The sequence below is a fragment of the Oncorhynchus gorbuscha genome, linkage group LG05, assembly GCF_021184085.1.
Source record: "Oncorhynchus gorbuscha isolate QuinsamMale2020 ecotype Even-year linkage group LG05, OgorEven_v1.0, whole genome shotgun sequence".
Lineage (NCBI taxonomy): Eukaryota > Metazoa > Chordata > Actinopteri > Salmoniformes > Salmonidae > Oncorhynchus > Oncorhynchus gorbuscha.
This window is the reverse complement of record NC_060177.1, coordinates 33,196,090-33,212,135: the sequence shown is the minus strand read 5'-3', so window position 1 is coordinate 33,212,135 and position 16,046 is coordinate 33,196,090. Positions and strand designations below refer to the sequence as shown.

The 16,046-nt window shown below is 43.6% G+C and overlaps 1 protein-coding gene across 2 annotated transcripts; it reads right to left on the bottom strand.

Moving 5' to 3' along the window:
• Window positions 1–418: 418 nt before the first annotated feature.
• Window positions 419–2,580, bottom strand: LOC124035088 (histamine H3 receptor-like). Of its 2 annotated transcripts, XM_046348506.1 has the most exons (4): window positions 2,133–2,580; window positions 1,753–1,919; window positions 1,396–1,565; window positions 419–1,305 (listed from the first exon to the last, which is right to left on the bottom strand). In XM_046348506.1, the coding sequence occupies exons 1-4, from the start codon at window positions 2,467–2,469 to the stop codon at window positions 669–671; spliced, it is 1,311 nt and encodes a 436-aa protein (XP_046204462.1). In that variant the 5' UTR covers window positions 2,470–2,580; the 3' UTR covers window positions 419–668. The 2 variants fall into 2 exon arrangements, with proteins under 2 accessions (XP_046204462.1, XP_046204461.1); XM_046348505.1 differs by having other exon boundaries at window positions 419–1,565; window positions 2,133–2,572.
• Between the last annotated feature and the right edge of the window lie 13,466 nt (window positions 2,581–16,046).

The following is a 16,046-nucleotide window of genomic DNA, read 5'->3' as shown; positions in this document are numbered from 1 at the left end:
TGCAAATGAGGGAAGATTCACATTTGTTTACAGAATGACTCACTGGGTGCTATGAAAGACAACAAGTTATTATTAAGGGTGTATTTTTTTTTAAACACTTGGTGGTTTTCTACCATTCAGTATGGTATGGTCAATGTTGTATTTAGTTGTGACTCGTGCTTACCAAATGAGTTTCAATTAGCTATCTGACTGCTGCTGTTAACCAGTTATGTCATCCGTTGCTAGGTGACTGTTCAATGGAGACAGTCTCTCGTTGGTGGCCAGAGGAATCATTTTCACAGCTGGCAACATGTTTCTTTGTCATTAAGCTAAGAGTTGGTGCCTATACTATATAAAGGCTAACATACTGTGTTACACAAGGTTTTGAACACTGGTGGCAGATGTCTAAAGTAGATGCCAGGAAAATAAACAGTGGAGGTGAGTGGCTGCATGTATTTATTGTTCAACGTAAAACAGACATTACATGTGTTCTAAAATAACTAATACACGTTGTAAGATCTGCAAACACGCACATACTACACAAAAATACAAGACTATTCATTTTGACCATCTGTACCCAGTGTTGTGCAACACTCATACGAACTGTCCACCTACGTTGACATGAGACAACTGATCAAGTGTAAAACCGTCAGAACGAGGCCATAGTTGTCCGTGCAAATTGGTCATGCTTAATACATTTGTTCCATATACTGTGGCTGAATTTTAATCTTGGTGGTACAAAGCAGTTTTTTGAAAGCCTTTCTGAAGCTAGTGTGACACAGCGGGTAAAGGACAGGGTTGATGGAGGAGTTGACCCACAGTAGCCAGAAAGAGATTTCATACAGGTAGTGCTGGACACACTGGGCATGACACGCGGCACGGATGATCATTAAAAGTGTGTAGGGAGCCCAGCACAGGCCAAATACACACACAATCACTGCCAGGGACTTGGCAACCTTCTTGTCCTTTGAGAGACGGAAACGACTGGCAGCTACTTCAGACCGGCTGCGCTGTTTACTGAACGAGGGCTCCGCTGACTGGAACCGCGTCCTCCTGGAATGCTGGACCACATCGCCCACTTGCAGTGGAGGAAGGTCCAGAATACTGCGGTCCTTACTTGTCTCATTGTTGCTGTTCCCAGTTACTGCTGACACTTTAGCAGTAGATAGAATACCTCCTAACCTGGCAGCATTGTTTGGGATCCTTGGAGCTTCACCGTCCACTGGTCTGACGAAGAATACATGCTGAACTCCAGCTTTCAGGCCCTCCATCTCACTGTCCCCAGGCCCCTCGACGGGCTGCTCATCCCTCACCTGGTTCCGCCTCCTGATGTTGATGTAGATGCTGATGTTGAAGTACATGACGGTAACAAATGGGGTGAAAAACTCAACAGTGGATGCTGTCATCAAGAAATACCAGTTGAAGTAGAACTCTGCGTGGCACTCTTTGTCGGGCACCACGCTACTACCAGCGATGTACTCCCAGATAATGATCGCTGGCCCATAGAGTAGGAAAGCAGCTAGCCAAACACTCAGCATCTTCAGAACAGCCTCCCGGGTCACACCTTTCTGACACCTGTAGCTCACCTGATACAGACAGAAAGGAATGGTGGCATTTTTAAAAATGGAGTGTACACAGGTTCTTGGTGCACTAAATAAAATATTTCAGTTATCATTTTTGATATGGCTTTATATGTCATTACTCCCATCACTAGCAGGCAGTTGAAAAAGAAAGCTGCTGCAGGAAAGGATAACCGTGCGTAAATGCTCTCACCGCTCTGGTGACAGATATAAATCTGTCGAAGCTGATCAGGACGATGTTGAACACTGATGCCGTGCATAAAGTATAGTCCACCACCAGCCATATCTTGCACAGACCTCGTCCGAGTCTCCACTCGCCGGTAATGACATAGGGGATATACGCAGGAATGCAAAAGCCTCCTGCAGGTGGGATGGAACACAAATGTTACGCACGACTATTAATTAAACAAGCGTATGAAACGCGTTTTAAAATATTTTGGCAATATAGAACATTATTACAGAGAGAAAATATGTATGGGCAGCAGTTGCTTATGAATCATGCACAACAGTATGTATACCTTTACAACAGTGGCACACAATGCATTTGCTCACGCAACACATTTACGCACTCACCAACGAGTAAGTCGGCAATGGCCAAATTAAAAAAGAAAAAGTTCCCTTGAGTTCGCAAACTTTTCTCCACCACAAAGGCTAATATTACAAGTGCGTTGCCTAGCACAGTAGCGAAGACCAGAAGCGTCATGAGCACGGCCAAGAACACCGAGGTAGACGGAGAGAATTGTCCATAATGCGAACGCGGGTTCGCAGGCATCTCCATATCGCCAAGCGCAGTGGCGTTTCCCTGGGTAACCACAGACCAGTTGAGCATCTCATTCGATTTCCAATGCGAAGTGACGGCCATGGAAGATCCAGCACCCATCAATAAAGATTCGGGTTGCATGGTCCCCATTTGTAAAAATTATATTAGCTTAAACCACACAACTTCAATAACATGTTAAAGCTAACATGTTCGCGTGAAGACTGAAAACGAGGAGGAAAATACAGTTTTTATAGGCTGCAGCCTACATAAAACGAGAGCTGCGTTTTTATTGGTTGTTTTGCAGTGCATGTGAGAACTGAAAAAAACAGGACATATGATGCCTATCTCCTACGTCTGTTTGAGCAGACATTTTATAAAGACCGTGAAATAAAGATTAGAAATGTGAATTTGAAAGCATATTGGTGTTCTGTATTTATTTCTAAACATAACTTTTGCTTTTAGAAAATATGAATTTCCAAAGCAAAAATAAATGAACATTTCTGAAAGGTATTCCTTGAAATTATTTAAAAAAAAATCTAATTTCATGTTAATATTAATATTGCGTCAGAGCATCTGGCTATACTAAACAAAAATATAAACGCAACATGCAACAATTTCAAATATTCTACTGAGTTACAGTTCATATGGAAATAATCTACGGATTTCACATGAGCCCTGACCGTAGAGAGCTTTTATGTCTCTATTTTTGGGTTGGTCAGGGTGTGATTTGGGTGGGCATTCTATCTTCTTTTTCTATGTGTTTGTATTTCTTTGTTTTGGCTGGGTATGGTTCTTAATCAGGGACAGCCTTCGATCGTTGTCTCTGATTGAGAACCATACTTATGTAGCCTTTTCCCACCTGTGTCTTGTGGGTATTTGCTTTCTGTTTAGTGTTTTTCACCTTTCAGGACTGTTTCGGTTATTCTCGTTGTTATGTTTGTATTTAGTGTTCAGTGTCAATAAACAAACATGAACATGTAGCACGCTGCGCTTTGGTCCTCACCTTCTTCCACCAACAGCCGTTACAGAACTACCCACCACTAAAAGACCAAGCAGCGTGGTGAAAGGGACTCCTGGACAGGTGAGCAGCGCTATTTGGACTATGAGACAACATGGGAGAAGGTAGAAAGGTGGTTGGATCGATCCAGGAAGAGTGCCGGAGCCCGCCTACGGAGAATGGAGAAACACGAACACGGCTGGCAAGGAAGCCCGAGAGGCAGCCCCCCCCAAACATTTTTTTGGGGGGCACATTGTGAGTGTGGCAGAGTCAGGTTGGAGACCTGAGCCCACTCCCTGTGCTTACCGTGGCGAGTATGGGATTGGTCAGGCCCCGTGCTATGGGGTGATGCGCACTGTGTCTCAGCCGAGTATTCACAGGCAGGTGTGCTCGGTGCCAGCGTCCCGCATTTGCCGGGTGGAAACTGGCATCCAGCCAGAACAGGTGGGGCCAGCTCTGCGCTCGAGACCGCCAGTGCGCCTCCAAGGTCCAGTGTATACGGTGCCTCGGCCACGGAAGAGGCCTCCTGGATGTCTCCCCAGCCTGGTTAGTCCTGTGCCTGCTCCCAGAGCCAGGTCTCCTGTGTGTATCCCCAGCCCGGTGAGTCCTGTGCCTCCCTCCAGCCCGGAGCTGCCAGAGTCTCCCTCGAGCCCGGAGCTGCCAGAGTCTCCCTCGAGCCCGGAGCTGCCAGAGTCTCCCTCGAGCCCGGAGCTGCCAGAGTCTCCCTCGAGCCCGGAGCTGCCAGAGTCTCCCTCGAGCCCGGAGCTGCCAGAGTCTCCCTCGAGCCCGGAGCTGCCAGAGTCTCCCTCGAGCCCGGAGCTGCCAGAGTCTCCCTCGAGCCCGGAGCTGCCAGAGTCTCCCTCGAGCCCGGAGCTGCCAGAGTCTCCCTCGAGCCCGGAGCTGCCAGAGTCTCCCTCGAGCCCGGAGATACCAGAGGCTCCCGCCTGTCCAGAGCCTGCAGTGCAGCCCTCCGTTCCAGAGGTGCCCTCCATTCCAGAGGCGCCTTCCACGAGGGCCGGGGTCAAAACTGCACATTTAGAGTGCACCTGTGGAATGATCATGCTGTTTAATCAGTTTCTTGATATGCCACACCTGTCAGGTGGATAGATTATTTTGGCGAAGGAGACATGCTCACTAACAGGGATGTAAACACATTGTTTGGCTAAATCTGAGAGAAAAAAGCTTTTTTTTGTGTGTGGAACATTTCTGGGATCTTGTATTTCAGTTCATGAAACATGGGACCAATGCTTTACATGTTTAGTTTATATTTTTGTTCTGTGTAGATTCATTGTGTTCACCACATATGGTGAAACACTCAAAGTACATGGTAAATTACAGTATTTTCTATGCTCAGTGACATTGTGGACATTGATGTACAGAAACCTTAGCTTATGGACCAGCTTCAGACTGGAACTCAGGAGGACCGTTGCAGCTTACATTTATGCGCTATTGAATGGAGATAGGTTTAGTTTTTTAGAAAGAGTAAAAAACAAGGGGGCTGGAGTGCACGGCTCTGACCTGACATGGGGACCAGTGGTCGAGTGCTATTTTTGTAGGTACCGGAGTGAATTTCACATTTTTATTTTGTCATCGTTTCTCAATTAACCGGCATCATTTTTAGAACGGACATACAATGCATCATCCAAATTGCAGATTGTCTATGCTTACAAACAGTGGCTCAAATAGGGATAATTTTCTGTTTTTATAAAATCCTAAAACACCAAATTAGATCTACCTTATTATAAATTAGGCCAGTGGTAGGCAACTAGACTTAGCTGCGGGATGGATGGTCAGGCCGGAACATAAAAATAATAATTTCATACCTAGATTACTTTGAGACACAATCACATATATCTCTTTTTTTATTTGTGGGAATACTTTGGAACAGACACGACACAGCACTAAACCACTGCTGGTGACCGACATGAAACAACTTAAGAGCAAAATATATTTTAAAAAGTGTCACATTGTTGACAGAACCACAAGCAGCAATGAAAAGTGCAATTTTGACAGATTAAGTACATGAGTACACTTTACAAAAATTGTTTGGATGACCCAACTGCTGGGTTACAGGCATTGGTCAACTTAGTGGGGTTGTTTTCTTTAAAAAAGAGCAAGGTTGGGTTGTTGATGCTGTGTTATTATTAAGATATGATCCAGTGGGTTAGATAAGAAGGTAGGCATAGCTTAGTTGGGACGTGGCTTTCAGATATTGTTATTTTTGGTTACTTGTGAGATGTAAATGTAATTGCTGTTCCTCTGTTCTGTTGTATTCTTAGCACATGAAAAATGGTTGGCACTAACTTATGTCCCACCTACCTGTCTTCCTATCGTAAAACTTCAAAGAAAATACAATTTCAGATAGTAAAATGAACTTATGTCCCTCTACTTCTCTCTCTACCCCCTCCCCCTTTTCCTATTGCATAATTTCAAAGAAAATTATATTTCAGACAGTTTTGAAGCTTTTATCAGGCTTACAGAAGTGTATATGTTCCTTAAGAGATAATACAAGTCCCAATTTTGGGATAGTTACCAGTTTATTACAATATGTAATAAATAATCAAAATATTATTAATATTATATTAGAATATGTAATATGCTAAAATATATAAGAAACTTTTAAAATTGCAGTGTACAGTCGTGGCCCAAAGTTTTGAGAATGACACAAATATGAATTTTCACAAAGTCTGCTGCCTCAGTTTGTATGATGGCAATTTGCATAAACTCCAGAATGTTATGAAGAGTGATCAGATGAGTTTCAATTAATTGCTAAGTCCCTCTTTGCCATGCAAATGAACTGAATCCCCCAAAAACATTTCCACTGCATTTCAGCCCTGCCACAAAAGGACCAGCTGACATCATGTCAGTGATTCTCTAGTTAACACAGGTGTGAGTGTTGACGAGGACAAGGCTGGAGATCACTCTGTCATGCTGATTGAGTTCGAATAACAGACTGGAAGCTTCAAAAGGAGTGTGGTGCTTGGAATCATTGTTCTTCCTCTGTCAACCATGGTTACCTGCAAGGAAACAACTGCCATCATCATTGCTTTGCACAAAAAGTAAGTAAGATTGCACCTAAATCAACCATTTATCAGATCATCAAGAACTTCAAGGAGAGCGGTTCAATTCCCGTAAAGAAGGCTTCAGGGCACCCAAGAAAGTCCGGCAAACGCCAGGACCGTCTCCTAATGTCATGTCCTGACCTTTAGAGATCATTTTTTATGTCTCTGGTTTGGTCAGGGTGTGATTTGGGGTGGGTGTTCTATGTTCTATTATTTGTATTTCTATGTTTTGGCCGGGTCGGGTTCTCAATCAGGGACAGCTGTCTATCGTTGTCTCTGATTGAGAACCATACATACTGTGATTAAACAAATTGGTTTTACTTTTACATTAAATTCTTTAAGAGTCTTTCCTGTTTAAGTAGTATTTTAGTATTTTGATACTTTGTGCAAGGCAATTCAAGAGCATTAAAAAAATTGTCGATGGGACCTTCCGAGTGGCGCAGCGGTCAATAAGACACTGCATGGCAGTGCAACCTGCGGTGTTACAGATGCTGGTTTGATACCCATATGTGTCGCAACCGGTGCGCCCGGGAGACCCACCACGGTCATGATACACTAGCACAGGCTGCCGCGCAGTGAAACACCACTTCCCATTCAAATCAATGGAAGGGAGGCGGAGAGTGCGAGGCACCTTTGGGTGGCGTGGGAGGCGGTGAAAAATAAACTTTTCCCAACTGTACAAATCACCAGCGGTGTCCGCTGGATGATGACCAATCATTTCGAGTGGTTCCCATGACGAATTTGACTCTACGCGACCCAAGGCTAGTGACGTTTTTCAGCAAAGATGGCTGGCAAAAATGCTTTGATGGTAGTACATGTAAGTGACTATAACGTCATAACGAATCATGCAAAAAATGTACAATTGAGAGCAATATGTCAGTTAATGTAGAGACAAACGATTATTTATATTTTCTTTAAATCATAAAGTTAATTTACAAATATCGCGATTTAGCAAGCTAGCTGTACAGCTAGCATTAGCCAGATAGCTGGCTAGCTTTATGGGCGTTGTGACATTAGTATGATATTGTAATTCTAGTTGTTTAATGTTTTAGGGACTCCTGAAACTTCCAGCAAACCAGGCTGTCATCTTGTGAAACAGAATCTCGCTAGCTAAAGCATTTACTGCAAATTGAATGTTCAAATTTGTAAGCTTGTCTTGCTGATATTTGTCATGCAGATAGATTAAATAACGTAGTTATTTATAACTATGTTCTTGCTTTATAACTATGTTCTTGCTTAGTGGAGGTTAAAAATACCTGTAAGCCTATGGATGTGTAGCTAGCTATCTAGCCGATCTGTGTATGGAACCAAACGTTTGGTATACATATTAGTTCAGAGCCTAGCTATGAACCTCAGCTATCATAGCCAGTTGTATCAAATTAAAAACTGTCTGAATGACATTAATGAAGCCTATGGATTGAGTAGGATATAATATTTTTGTGCAAAGGATGCAAGTCGTATATACATGTAGTTATTACTATGCATGAGATCCTTTTCAAAGGGGGAGACACTCTAGACCCAAACTGTTACAGACCTATATCTATCCTACCCTGCCTTTCTAAAGTCTTCAAAAGCCAAGTTAACAAACAGATCACCAACTATTTCAAATCCCACCGTACCTTCGCCTCTATGCAAACTGGTTTCTGAGCGGGTCATGGGTGCCTTAGCCACGCTCAGGGTCCTAAACGATATCATAACCGCCATCGATAAAAGACAATACTGTTCAGCCATCTTCATCGACCTGGCCAAGGCTTTCGACTCTGTCAATCATCGCATTCTTATCGGCAGACTCAACAACCTTGATTTCTCAAATGACTGCCTTGCCTGGTTCACTAACCACTTCTCAGATAGAGTTCATTGTTTCAAATTGGAGTGCCCGTTGTCTGGACCTCTGGCAGTCTATGGGGGTGCCACAGGGTTCAATTTTCAGGCCTTTTCTCTGTATACATCAATGATGTCGCTCTTTGCTGCTGGTGATTCTCTGATCCACCTCTATGCAGCTGACACCATTCTGTATACTTCTGGCTCTTCTTTGGACACTGTGTTAGCAAACCTCCAAATGAGCTTCAATGCCATACAACACTCCTGTGGCCTTCAACTGCTCTTAAATGCAAGTAAAACTAAATCATCACTACTCTGGACGGTTCTGACTTAGAATATGTGGACAACTACAAATACCTAGGTGTCTGGTTAGACTGTAGACTCTCCTTCCAGACTCACATTAAGCGTCTCCAATCCAAAATTAAATCTAGAATCGGCTTCCTATTTCACAACAAAGCATCCTTCACTCATTCTGCAAAACATACCCTCGTAAAGCTGACTATCCTACCGATCCTTGACTTTGGCGATGTCATTTACAAAATAGCCTCCAACCCTCTACTCAGGAAATTGGATGTAGTCTATCTCAATGCCATCCGTTTTGTCACCAAAGCCTCATATACTACCCACCACTGCGACCTGTATGCTCTCGTTGGCTGGCCCTCGCTTCATATTTGTCGCCAAACCCACTGGCCCCAGGTCATCTATAAGTCTCTGCTAGGTAAAGCCCTGCCTTATCTCAGCTCACTGGTCACCATAGCAGCACCCGCCCGTAGCACGCACTCCTGCGGGTATATTTCACTTGTCATCCCCAAAGCCAACTGTCAGAGCAGCTTACCGATCATTGCACCTGTACACAGCCCATCTGTAAATAGACCACCCAATGACCTCATCCCCATATATATACATATATTTTTTGCTCCTTTGCACCCCAGTATCTACTTGCTCATTCATCTTCTGCACATCTATCACTCCACTCTTTAATTGCTAAATGACTCATTGCGAGCTCACAGAACAGGGCTCCGGGCAGCCGAGCGGAAATGCCTGGCATCCTTTCCTCCTCCTCTCTACATTTTCCTCCTCTGTCTCACTGCTAAAGCCACTTCTACCACGCTAAATTCCAAGCTGCTGCCTCTAACCCTAATCTTTGCCACCTTCTCCTCCCTCCTGAATCCTCCAGATGACTTCGTCAACCATTTTGAAAAGAAGGTCGACGACATCCGATCCTTTTGCTAAGTCAAACGACACTTGGTTCTGCTCACACTGCCCTACCCTGTGCTCTGACCTCTTTCTCCCCTCTCTCTCCAGATGAAATCTCGCGTCTTGTGACGCCGGCCGCCCAACAACCTGCCCGCTTGACCCTATCCTCCTCTCTTCTCCAGACCATTTCCGGAGACCTTCTCCCTTACCTCACCTCGCTCATCAACTCATCCCTGACCGTTGGCTACGTCCCTTCCGTCTTCAAGAGGCGAGAGTTGCACCCCTTCTGAAAAAACCTACACTCGATCCCTCCGATGTCAACAATTACAGACCAGTATCCCTTCTTTCTTTTCTCTCCAAAACTCTTGAACGTGCTGTCCTTGGCCAGCTCTCCCGCTATCTCTCTCTGAATGACCTTCTTGATCCAAATCAGTCAGGTTTCAAGACTAGTCATTCAACTGAGACTGCTCTCCTCTGTATCACGGAGGCGCTCCGCACTGCTAAAGCTAACTCTCTCTCCTCTGCTCTCATCCTTCTAGATCTATCGGCTGCCTTCGATTCTGTGAACCATCAGATCCTCCTCTCCACCCTCTCCGAGTTGGGCATCTCCGGCGCGGCCCACGCTATTGCGTCCTACCTGACAGGTCGCTCCTACCAGGTGGCGTGGCGAGAATCTGTCTCCTCACCACGCGCTCTCACCACTGGTGTCCCCCAGGGCTCTGTTCTTGGCCCTCTCCTATTCTCGCTATACACCAAGTCACTTGGCTCTGTCATAACCTCACATGGTCTCTCTTATCATTGCTATGCAGACGACACACAATTAATCTTCTCCTTTCCCCTTCTGATGACCAGGTGGCGAATCTGCATCTCTGCATGTCTGGCAGACATATCAGTGTGGATGACGGATCACCACCTCAAGCTGAACCTCGGCAAGACGGAGCTGCTCTTCCTCCCGGGGAAGGACTGCCCGTTCCATGATCTCGCCATCACGGTTGACAACTCCATTGTGTCCTCCTCCCAGAGCGCCAAGAACCTGGCGTGATCCTGGACAACACCCTGTCGTTCTCAACTAACATCAAGGCGGTGGCCCGTTCCTGTAGGTTCATGCTCTGTCATCCGCATGACCCTGCCTCACACAGGAAGCGGCGCAGGTCCTAATCCAGGCACTTGTCATCTCCCGTCTGGATTACTGCAATCTGTTGGCTGGGCTCCCTGCCTGTGCCATTAAACCCCTTCAACTCATCCAGAACGCCGCAGCCCGTCTGGTGTTCAAGTTCTCTCACGTCACCCCGCTCCTCCGTTTTCTCCACTGGCTTCCAGTTGAAATCCGCTACAAGACCATGGTGCTTGCCTTGTGAGGGGAACGGCACCTCAGTACCTCCAGGCTCTGATCAGGCCCTACACCCAAACAAGGGCACTGCGTTCATCCACCTCTGGCCTGCTCGCCTCCCTACCACTGAGGAAGTACAGCTCCCGCTCAGCCCAGTCAAAACTGTTCGCTGCCCTGGCCCCCCCAATGGTGGAACAAACTCCCTCACGACGCCAGGACAGCGGAGTCAATCACCACCTTCCGGAGACACCTGAAACCCCACCTCTTTAAGGAATACCTAGGATAGGTTAAGTAATCCCTCTCACCCCACCCCCCCCCTAAGTTTTAGATGCACTATTGTTAAGTGACTGTCCCACTGGATGTCATAAGGTGAATGCACCAATTTGTAAGTCGCTCTGGATAAGAGCGTCTGCTAAATGACTTAAATGTAAATGTAAATGTAAATTGTAATTATTTCACCACTATGGCCTATTTATTGCCTTACCTCCCTAATCTTACTAAATTTGCACACACTGTATATAGATTTTTCTATTGTGTTATTGACTGTACGTTTGTTTATCTGATGTGTAACTCTTGTTTGTGTCGCTTTGCTTTATCTTGGCCAGGTTGCAGTTGTAAATGAGAACTTGTTCTCAACTGGCCTACCTGTGTCACAGAGAGCCTTTTTATGTCTCTATTTGGTTTGGTCGGGGTGTGATTTGGGGTGGGCATTCTATGTTTTTGTTTTCTATGATTTTGTATTTCTATGTTTTGGCCTGGTATGGTTCTCAATCAGGGACAGCTGTCTATCGTTGTCTCTGATTGGGAACCATACTTAGGTAGCCCCTTTCCTCCTTTCAGGGTAGGAAGTTGCCTTTGTTTGTGGCACTAATGCCCTGTAAGCTTCATGGTTGGTTTTTTGTTTGTTGCTTGGTTGGTGACATTTTGAAATAAAAAGGAAAATGTACATTCACTACGCTGCACCTTGGTCTTCTTCCAGCACCGGCCTTGACAACCTGGTTAAATAAAGGTTAAACAATATATATATTGTAGACTGTACATTTAATATATTCCCTGATCATTGTACTCTACCTTGTCAAATAAAGGTGCAGTTCCGCTAAATGGCATATATATATGTACTCTACCTTGTCAAATAAAGGTGCAGTTCGGGTATGAATGTCTTTGAGATAATTGTTCAGTCATATCCAATACCAGGAGTATCAAATTCCAGTATTTGAATGATGCTCTGTCTGCATGTGTGCATTACAATCATACACTTCAACAGTGTTTACCAATCTTGGTCCTGGGACATCAATGGTTACACATGGTAACTAACACACTAGAAACAGGATTTAACTAGTTAAAGGCTGATTTGTAATTCATATATTCAGAAATATATTTGTTTTAAACAGTACACTACACTTCCTATGCATCATGTAAATACTCTAAAACCAGTTAATCTCAATATCTAATGCCCTTCATCTGCATTGATCTGATAAACACAGGACAGGTGTAGTATTTCATCAAATGAGAGAATGTGAAACACTTTAATGAAAGAAGTTAATTGACCAAGTGTTATAAATACATGCATTCATATTATAATTTGTAATTTTATAAATCCAAGTTCAATCTGTCCGTCAATACACATCTGTTGAGAATAATAAAGAGAAAGGAAGAAAGATGAGGTGGCAAGAGAGGTGTAAAAGACAGGAAGGGAAAGGGGTAAGAACATAGGAGCAGGGATATGATTAATGAATCACCGTGCTACCCAAATATTCTCTCAGTGCATCACAATTACAGTAGTGTCTTGTCATCCTGAAGGTGAGAGAGCGAGAAAGAGCATGTTTAAGCCTTGTTTTTATTTTTTATTCTAACATTGTTACTCATATTAATCAGGTGAAATGCAAAACTAACACAGCTGATATAACCTCGAGGATTTAGGAAGAGGAGGGATGAAGTGAAGGAGAGAGACTGTTCTTGAGAAAATAAGGTAGTTAAAGGGAAACAGGAATCTGCGGCTGCGGAGTACTTTATGCTGAAAAACATGAACGGACACACGAGGACAAAAATATATAGCGTAGTTAAACAAATAATTAAGTGTCTTACTATTCTCCATGGTTGGCCCTCTTGCCTATTCTTTGAAGGTGGAAGGAGGCACAGTAATACACCTGAGCCTGCTTACTGCACAACACAATCCATCAATCAGTTTGAGACATGAGTGTGTAGGTAATAGGGTGTCGAATTGTAGGAGGTGAAAATCTCCCTCACATGGATTGCCTCTCTTGTTGCTTTGTTGGACCCCATCCTTGAAACATCCTGCAGAGCAGCAGGCTGTACAGGAATTTCAGTGATGGGACAAGACTGTAACTACCAATTGGATATGACGAAAAGGGGGTGTAAAAAAACAAACACTGTGGATGGGTATAATTTGTATGTATACAATGTATAATAGTAATATTTAATATGACAGAATCGGGTAATTTTATATACATTTATTAACATTTGCATCAGGCCACTTCTGGGGGGATTTTGGTAAAATGCAGGCAAAATCGGCACTTTGGCTGATTCTGAGCAGTCATTCATTTTGATTGCGACACCCGATACCGGACTGTTTCAATCAATTCCGGCCACCCGGAAGAAGGCCGCTTCTGGGACGATTCCTCATTGCTGAGGAACTGTCTGGGTTAACATAACCCAGCTTGTGTTTTGTCCAGTATTTACCCTGCGCTGGGCTACCAAAAATAAATAAATAATTGTGTTGTTTCTTACCCAGCATTTTTTTTTAGTGTTGGCTACTTGGGTATGCTGTCAGGTGGCTGAAGCAGCCTAAATGACAGCCCATCTGTGAACGCCCACAGAACATGTGTTCCTTACACATTAAGGTCTCAAAAAACGATCAGTAACACATACTGGAATATTGTCACAAGGGTTTATAATTCTGTTAGATGAATTTAGTTCTTATGTGTTCATTAACCAATTCAATTAAAACACTGTCTGTTTCTAAGAATTTGTAAGGTTCTTATTTGCATAAAATGGACAGAGACCAGTCACCAAAATTTGCCAATAGCGTTTATTCTAGAGAGCTCTGGTCATAATACCATGTACATTGGTTTATATACCTCACATTTCGTCATATATGTCCCTCCTCCTCTCAGATACAATGGCAATATAGTTCACAAGCCTTCTCACATTGTCTGCCACCTGTTAAACAATCTACTACAAGCCCAAGGTCCCTCCCCTCGCTGGGTGGGGACAGAATGTCCTGTAAGGAACACAGTATTCCAGCCAGTCTGACGATAGCTCCATTCGTTTCTAACAAGGAACAGAAAGTCTTTTTTCTAATTCTTGACTAAAACTACACACATTATATTCAATCTTATGATTATAATAAGATTCATACAATGACAGAGTAGTATTCTGTTTAGTTATAGTTCTACGTTAAATGTATACATAATTTAGTCATTATTCTTAAAAATCCCATAACAAATTCTCAAGAAAATAGATATGAACATTCTATCTTTCAACTCAAAAGGCATTTGCCTCCTTACTGAGGATTTATTTTCTACATCACCAGCAAGTTCACATTACCCCTTATAAAATCAAATCAATCTTTGACAGTAGTGTCTAATGTAATTGTTAATAAATATGAATTGACCAATTAATCTATATATCATATCTGTTTTGTATCTGTCCTCGTTGATTTCACTTGAAATACTCTTGAAAATGTTTCTGTTGACACCTACTGGACAAAAGTATGAACTTCAGGGACTAGGGCTGCATCTCGAGTATTTTACATTTGTTTAATTCTGCATGTCAATAGTCAAAGGAAGACCAGGCATTTCCTTTGTATATACATGTCTCTTATTTAACATATTATCAAAGATTCTTGACAATTTGTGATACATGTTACTTTGTATAATTTTTTACTTTAGTTTATTTGGTAAATATTTTCTTAACTCTTTCTGCATTTTTGGTTAAGGGCTTGTAAGTAAGCATTTCACAGTAAGGTCTACACCGAGGTGGAAAAAGTAACCCCTTGTCATACTTGAGTAAAAGTAAAGATATATTAATAAAAAATTACTCAAATAAAAGTGAAACTCACCGAGGAAAATACTACTTGAGTAAAAGTCTAAATGTACTGTATCTGATTTTAAATGTACTTAAGAACAGTGGTGGAAAAAGTAAAAGTAAATGCTATACATCAAATTCTTTATATTAAGCAAACCAGACGACACTATTTCCTTATTATTATTATATCTTTTTTTAGACAGCCAGAGCCACCCTGCACCACTCAGAAATAATTTACAAACTAAGCACTAGTGAGTCTGCCAGATCAGAGGCAGTAGGGATGACCAGGGACGTTCTCTTTATAAGTCCATGAATTGGACAATTTTCCTGTCATGCTAGCATTCAAATGGTAACGAATACTTTTGCGTGTCAAGGAAAATGTAAGGAGTAAAAAGTACATTATTTTCATTAGGAATGTAGTGAAGTAAAATTTGTCAAAAATATCAATACTACTTAAAAACCACTTAAGTAGTAATTTTAAGCAAACAGCTGGAGGCAGGGCTTTCTCCTATAGAGCTCCATTTTTATGGAACGGTCTGCCTACCCATGTCAGAGACGCAAACTCGGTCTCAACCTTTAAGTCTTTACTGAAGACTCATCTCTTCAGTGGGTCATATGATTGAGTGTAGTCTGGCCCAGGAGTGGGAAGGTGAACGGAAAGGCTCTGGAGCAACGAACCGCCCTTGCTGTCTCTGCCTGGCCGGTTCCCCTCTTTCCACTGGGATTCTCTGCCTCTAACCCTGTTACGGGGGCTGAGTCACTGGCTTGCTGGGGCTCTCTCATGCCGTCCCTGGGGGGGGGTGCGTCACCTGGGTGGGTTGATTCACTGTTGTGGTCAGCCTGTCTGGGTTGGCGCCCCCCTTGGGTTGTACCGTGGCGGAGATCTTTGTGGGCTATACTCGGCCTTGTCTCAGGATGGTAAGTTGGTGGTTGAAGATATCCCTCTAGTGGTGTGGGGGCTGTGCTTTGGCAAAGTGGGTGGGGTTATATCCTTCCTGTTTGGCCCTGTCCGGGGGTGTCCTCGGATGGGGCCACAGTGTCTCCTGACCCCTCCTGTCTCAGCCTCCAGTATTTATGCTGCAGTAGTTTATGTGTCGGGGGGAGGGCTAGGGTCAGTTTGTTATATCTGGAGTACTTCTCCTGTCCTATTCGGTGTCCTGTGTGAATCTAAGTGTGCGTTCTCTAATTCTCTCCTTCTCTCTTTCTTTCTCTCTCTCGGAGGACCTGAGCCCTAGGACCATGCCCCAGGACTACCTGACATGATGACTCCTTG

What these genes read in the sequence shown, in the direction of transcription:
- LOC124035088 (XM_046348505.1), bottom strand. Translation starts at nt 2,469, where the DNA reads ATGGGGACCATGCAACCCGAATCTTTATTGATGGGTGCTGGATCTTCC. An exon ending in CATTGCCGACTTACTCGTTG is followed by an intron (nt 1,920 to 2,132) that starts GTGAGTGCGTAA and finishes TCCCACCTGCAG; the next exon opens with GAGGCTTTTGCATTCCTGCG. An exon ending in TTATATCTGTCACCAGAGCG is followed by an intron (nt 1,566 to 1,752) that starts GTGAGAGCATTT and finishes TGTCTGTATCAG; the next exon opens with GTGAGCTACAGGTGTCAGAA.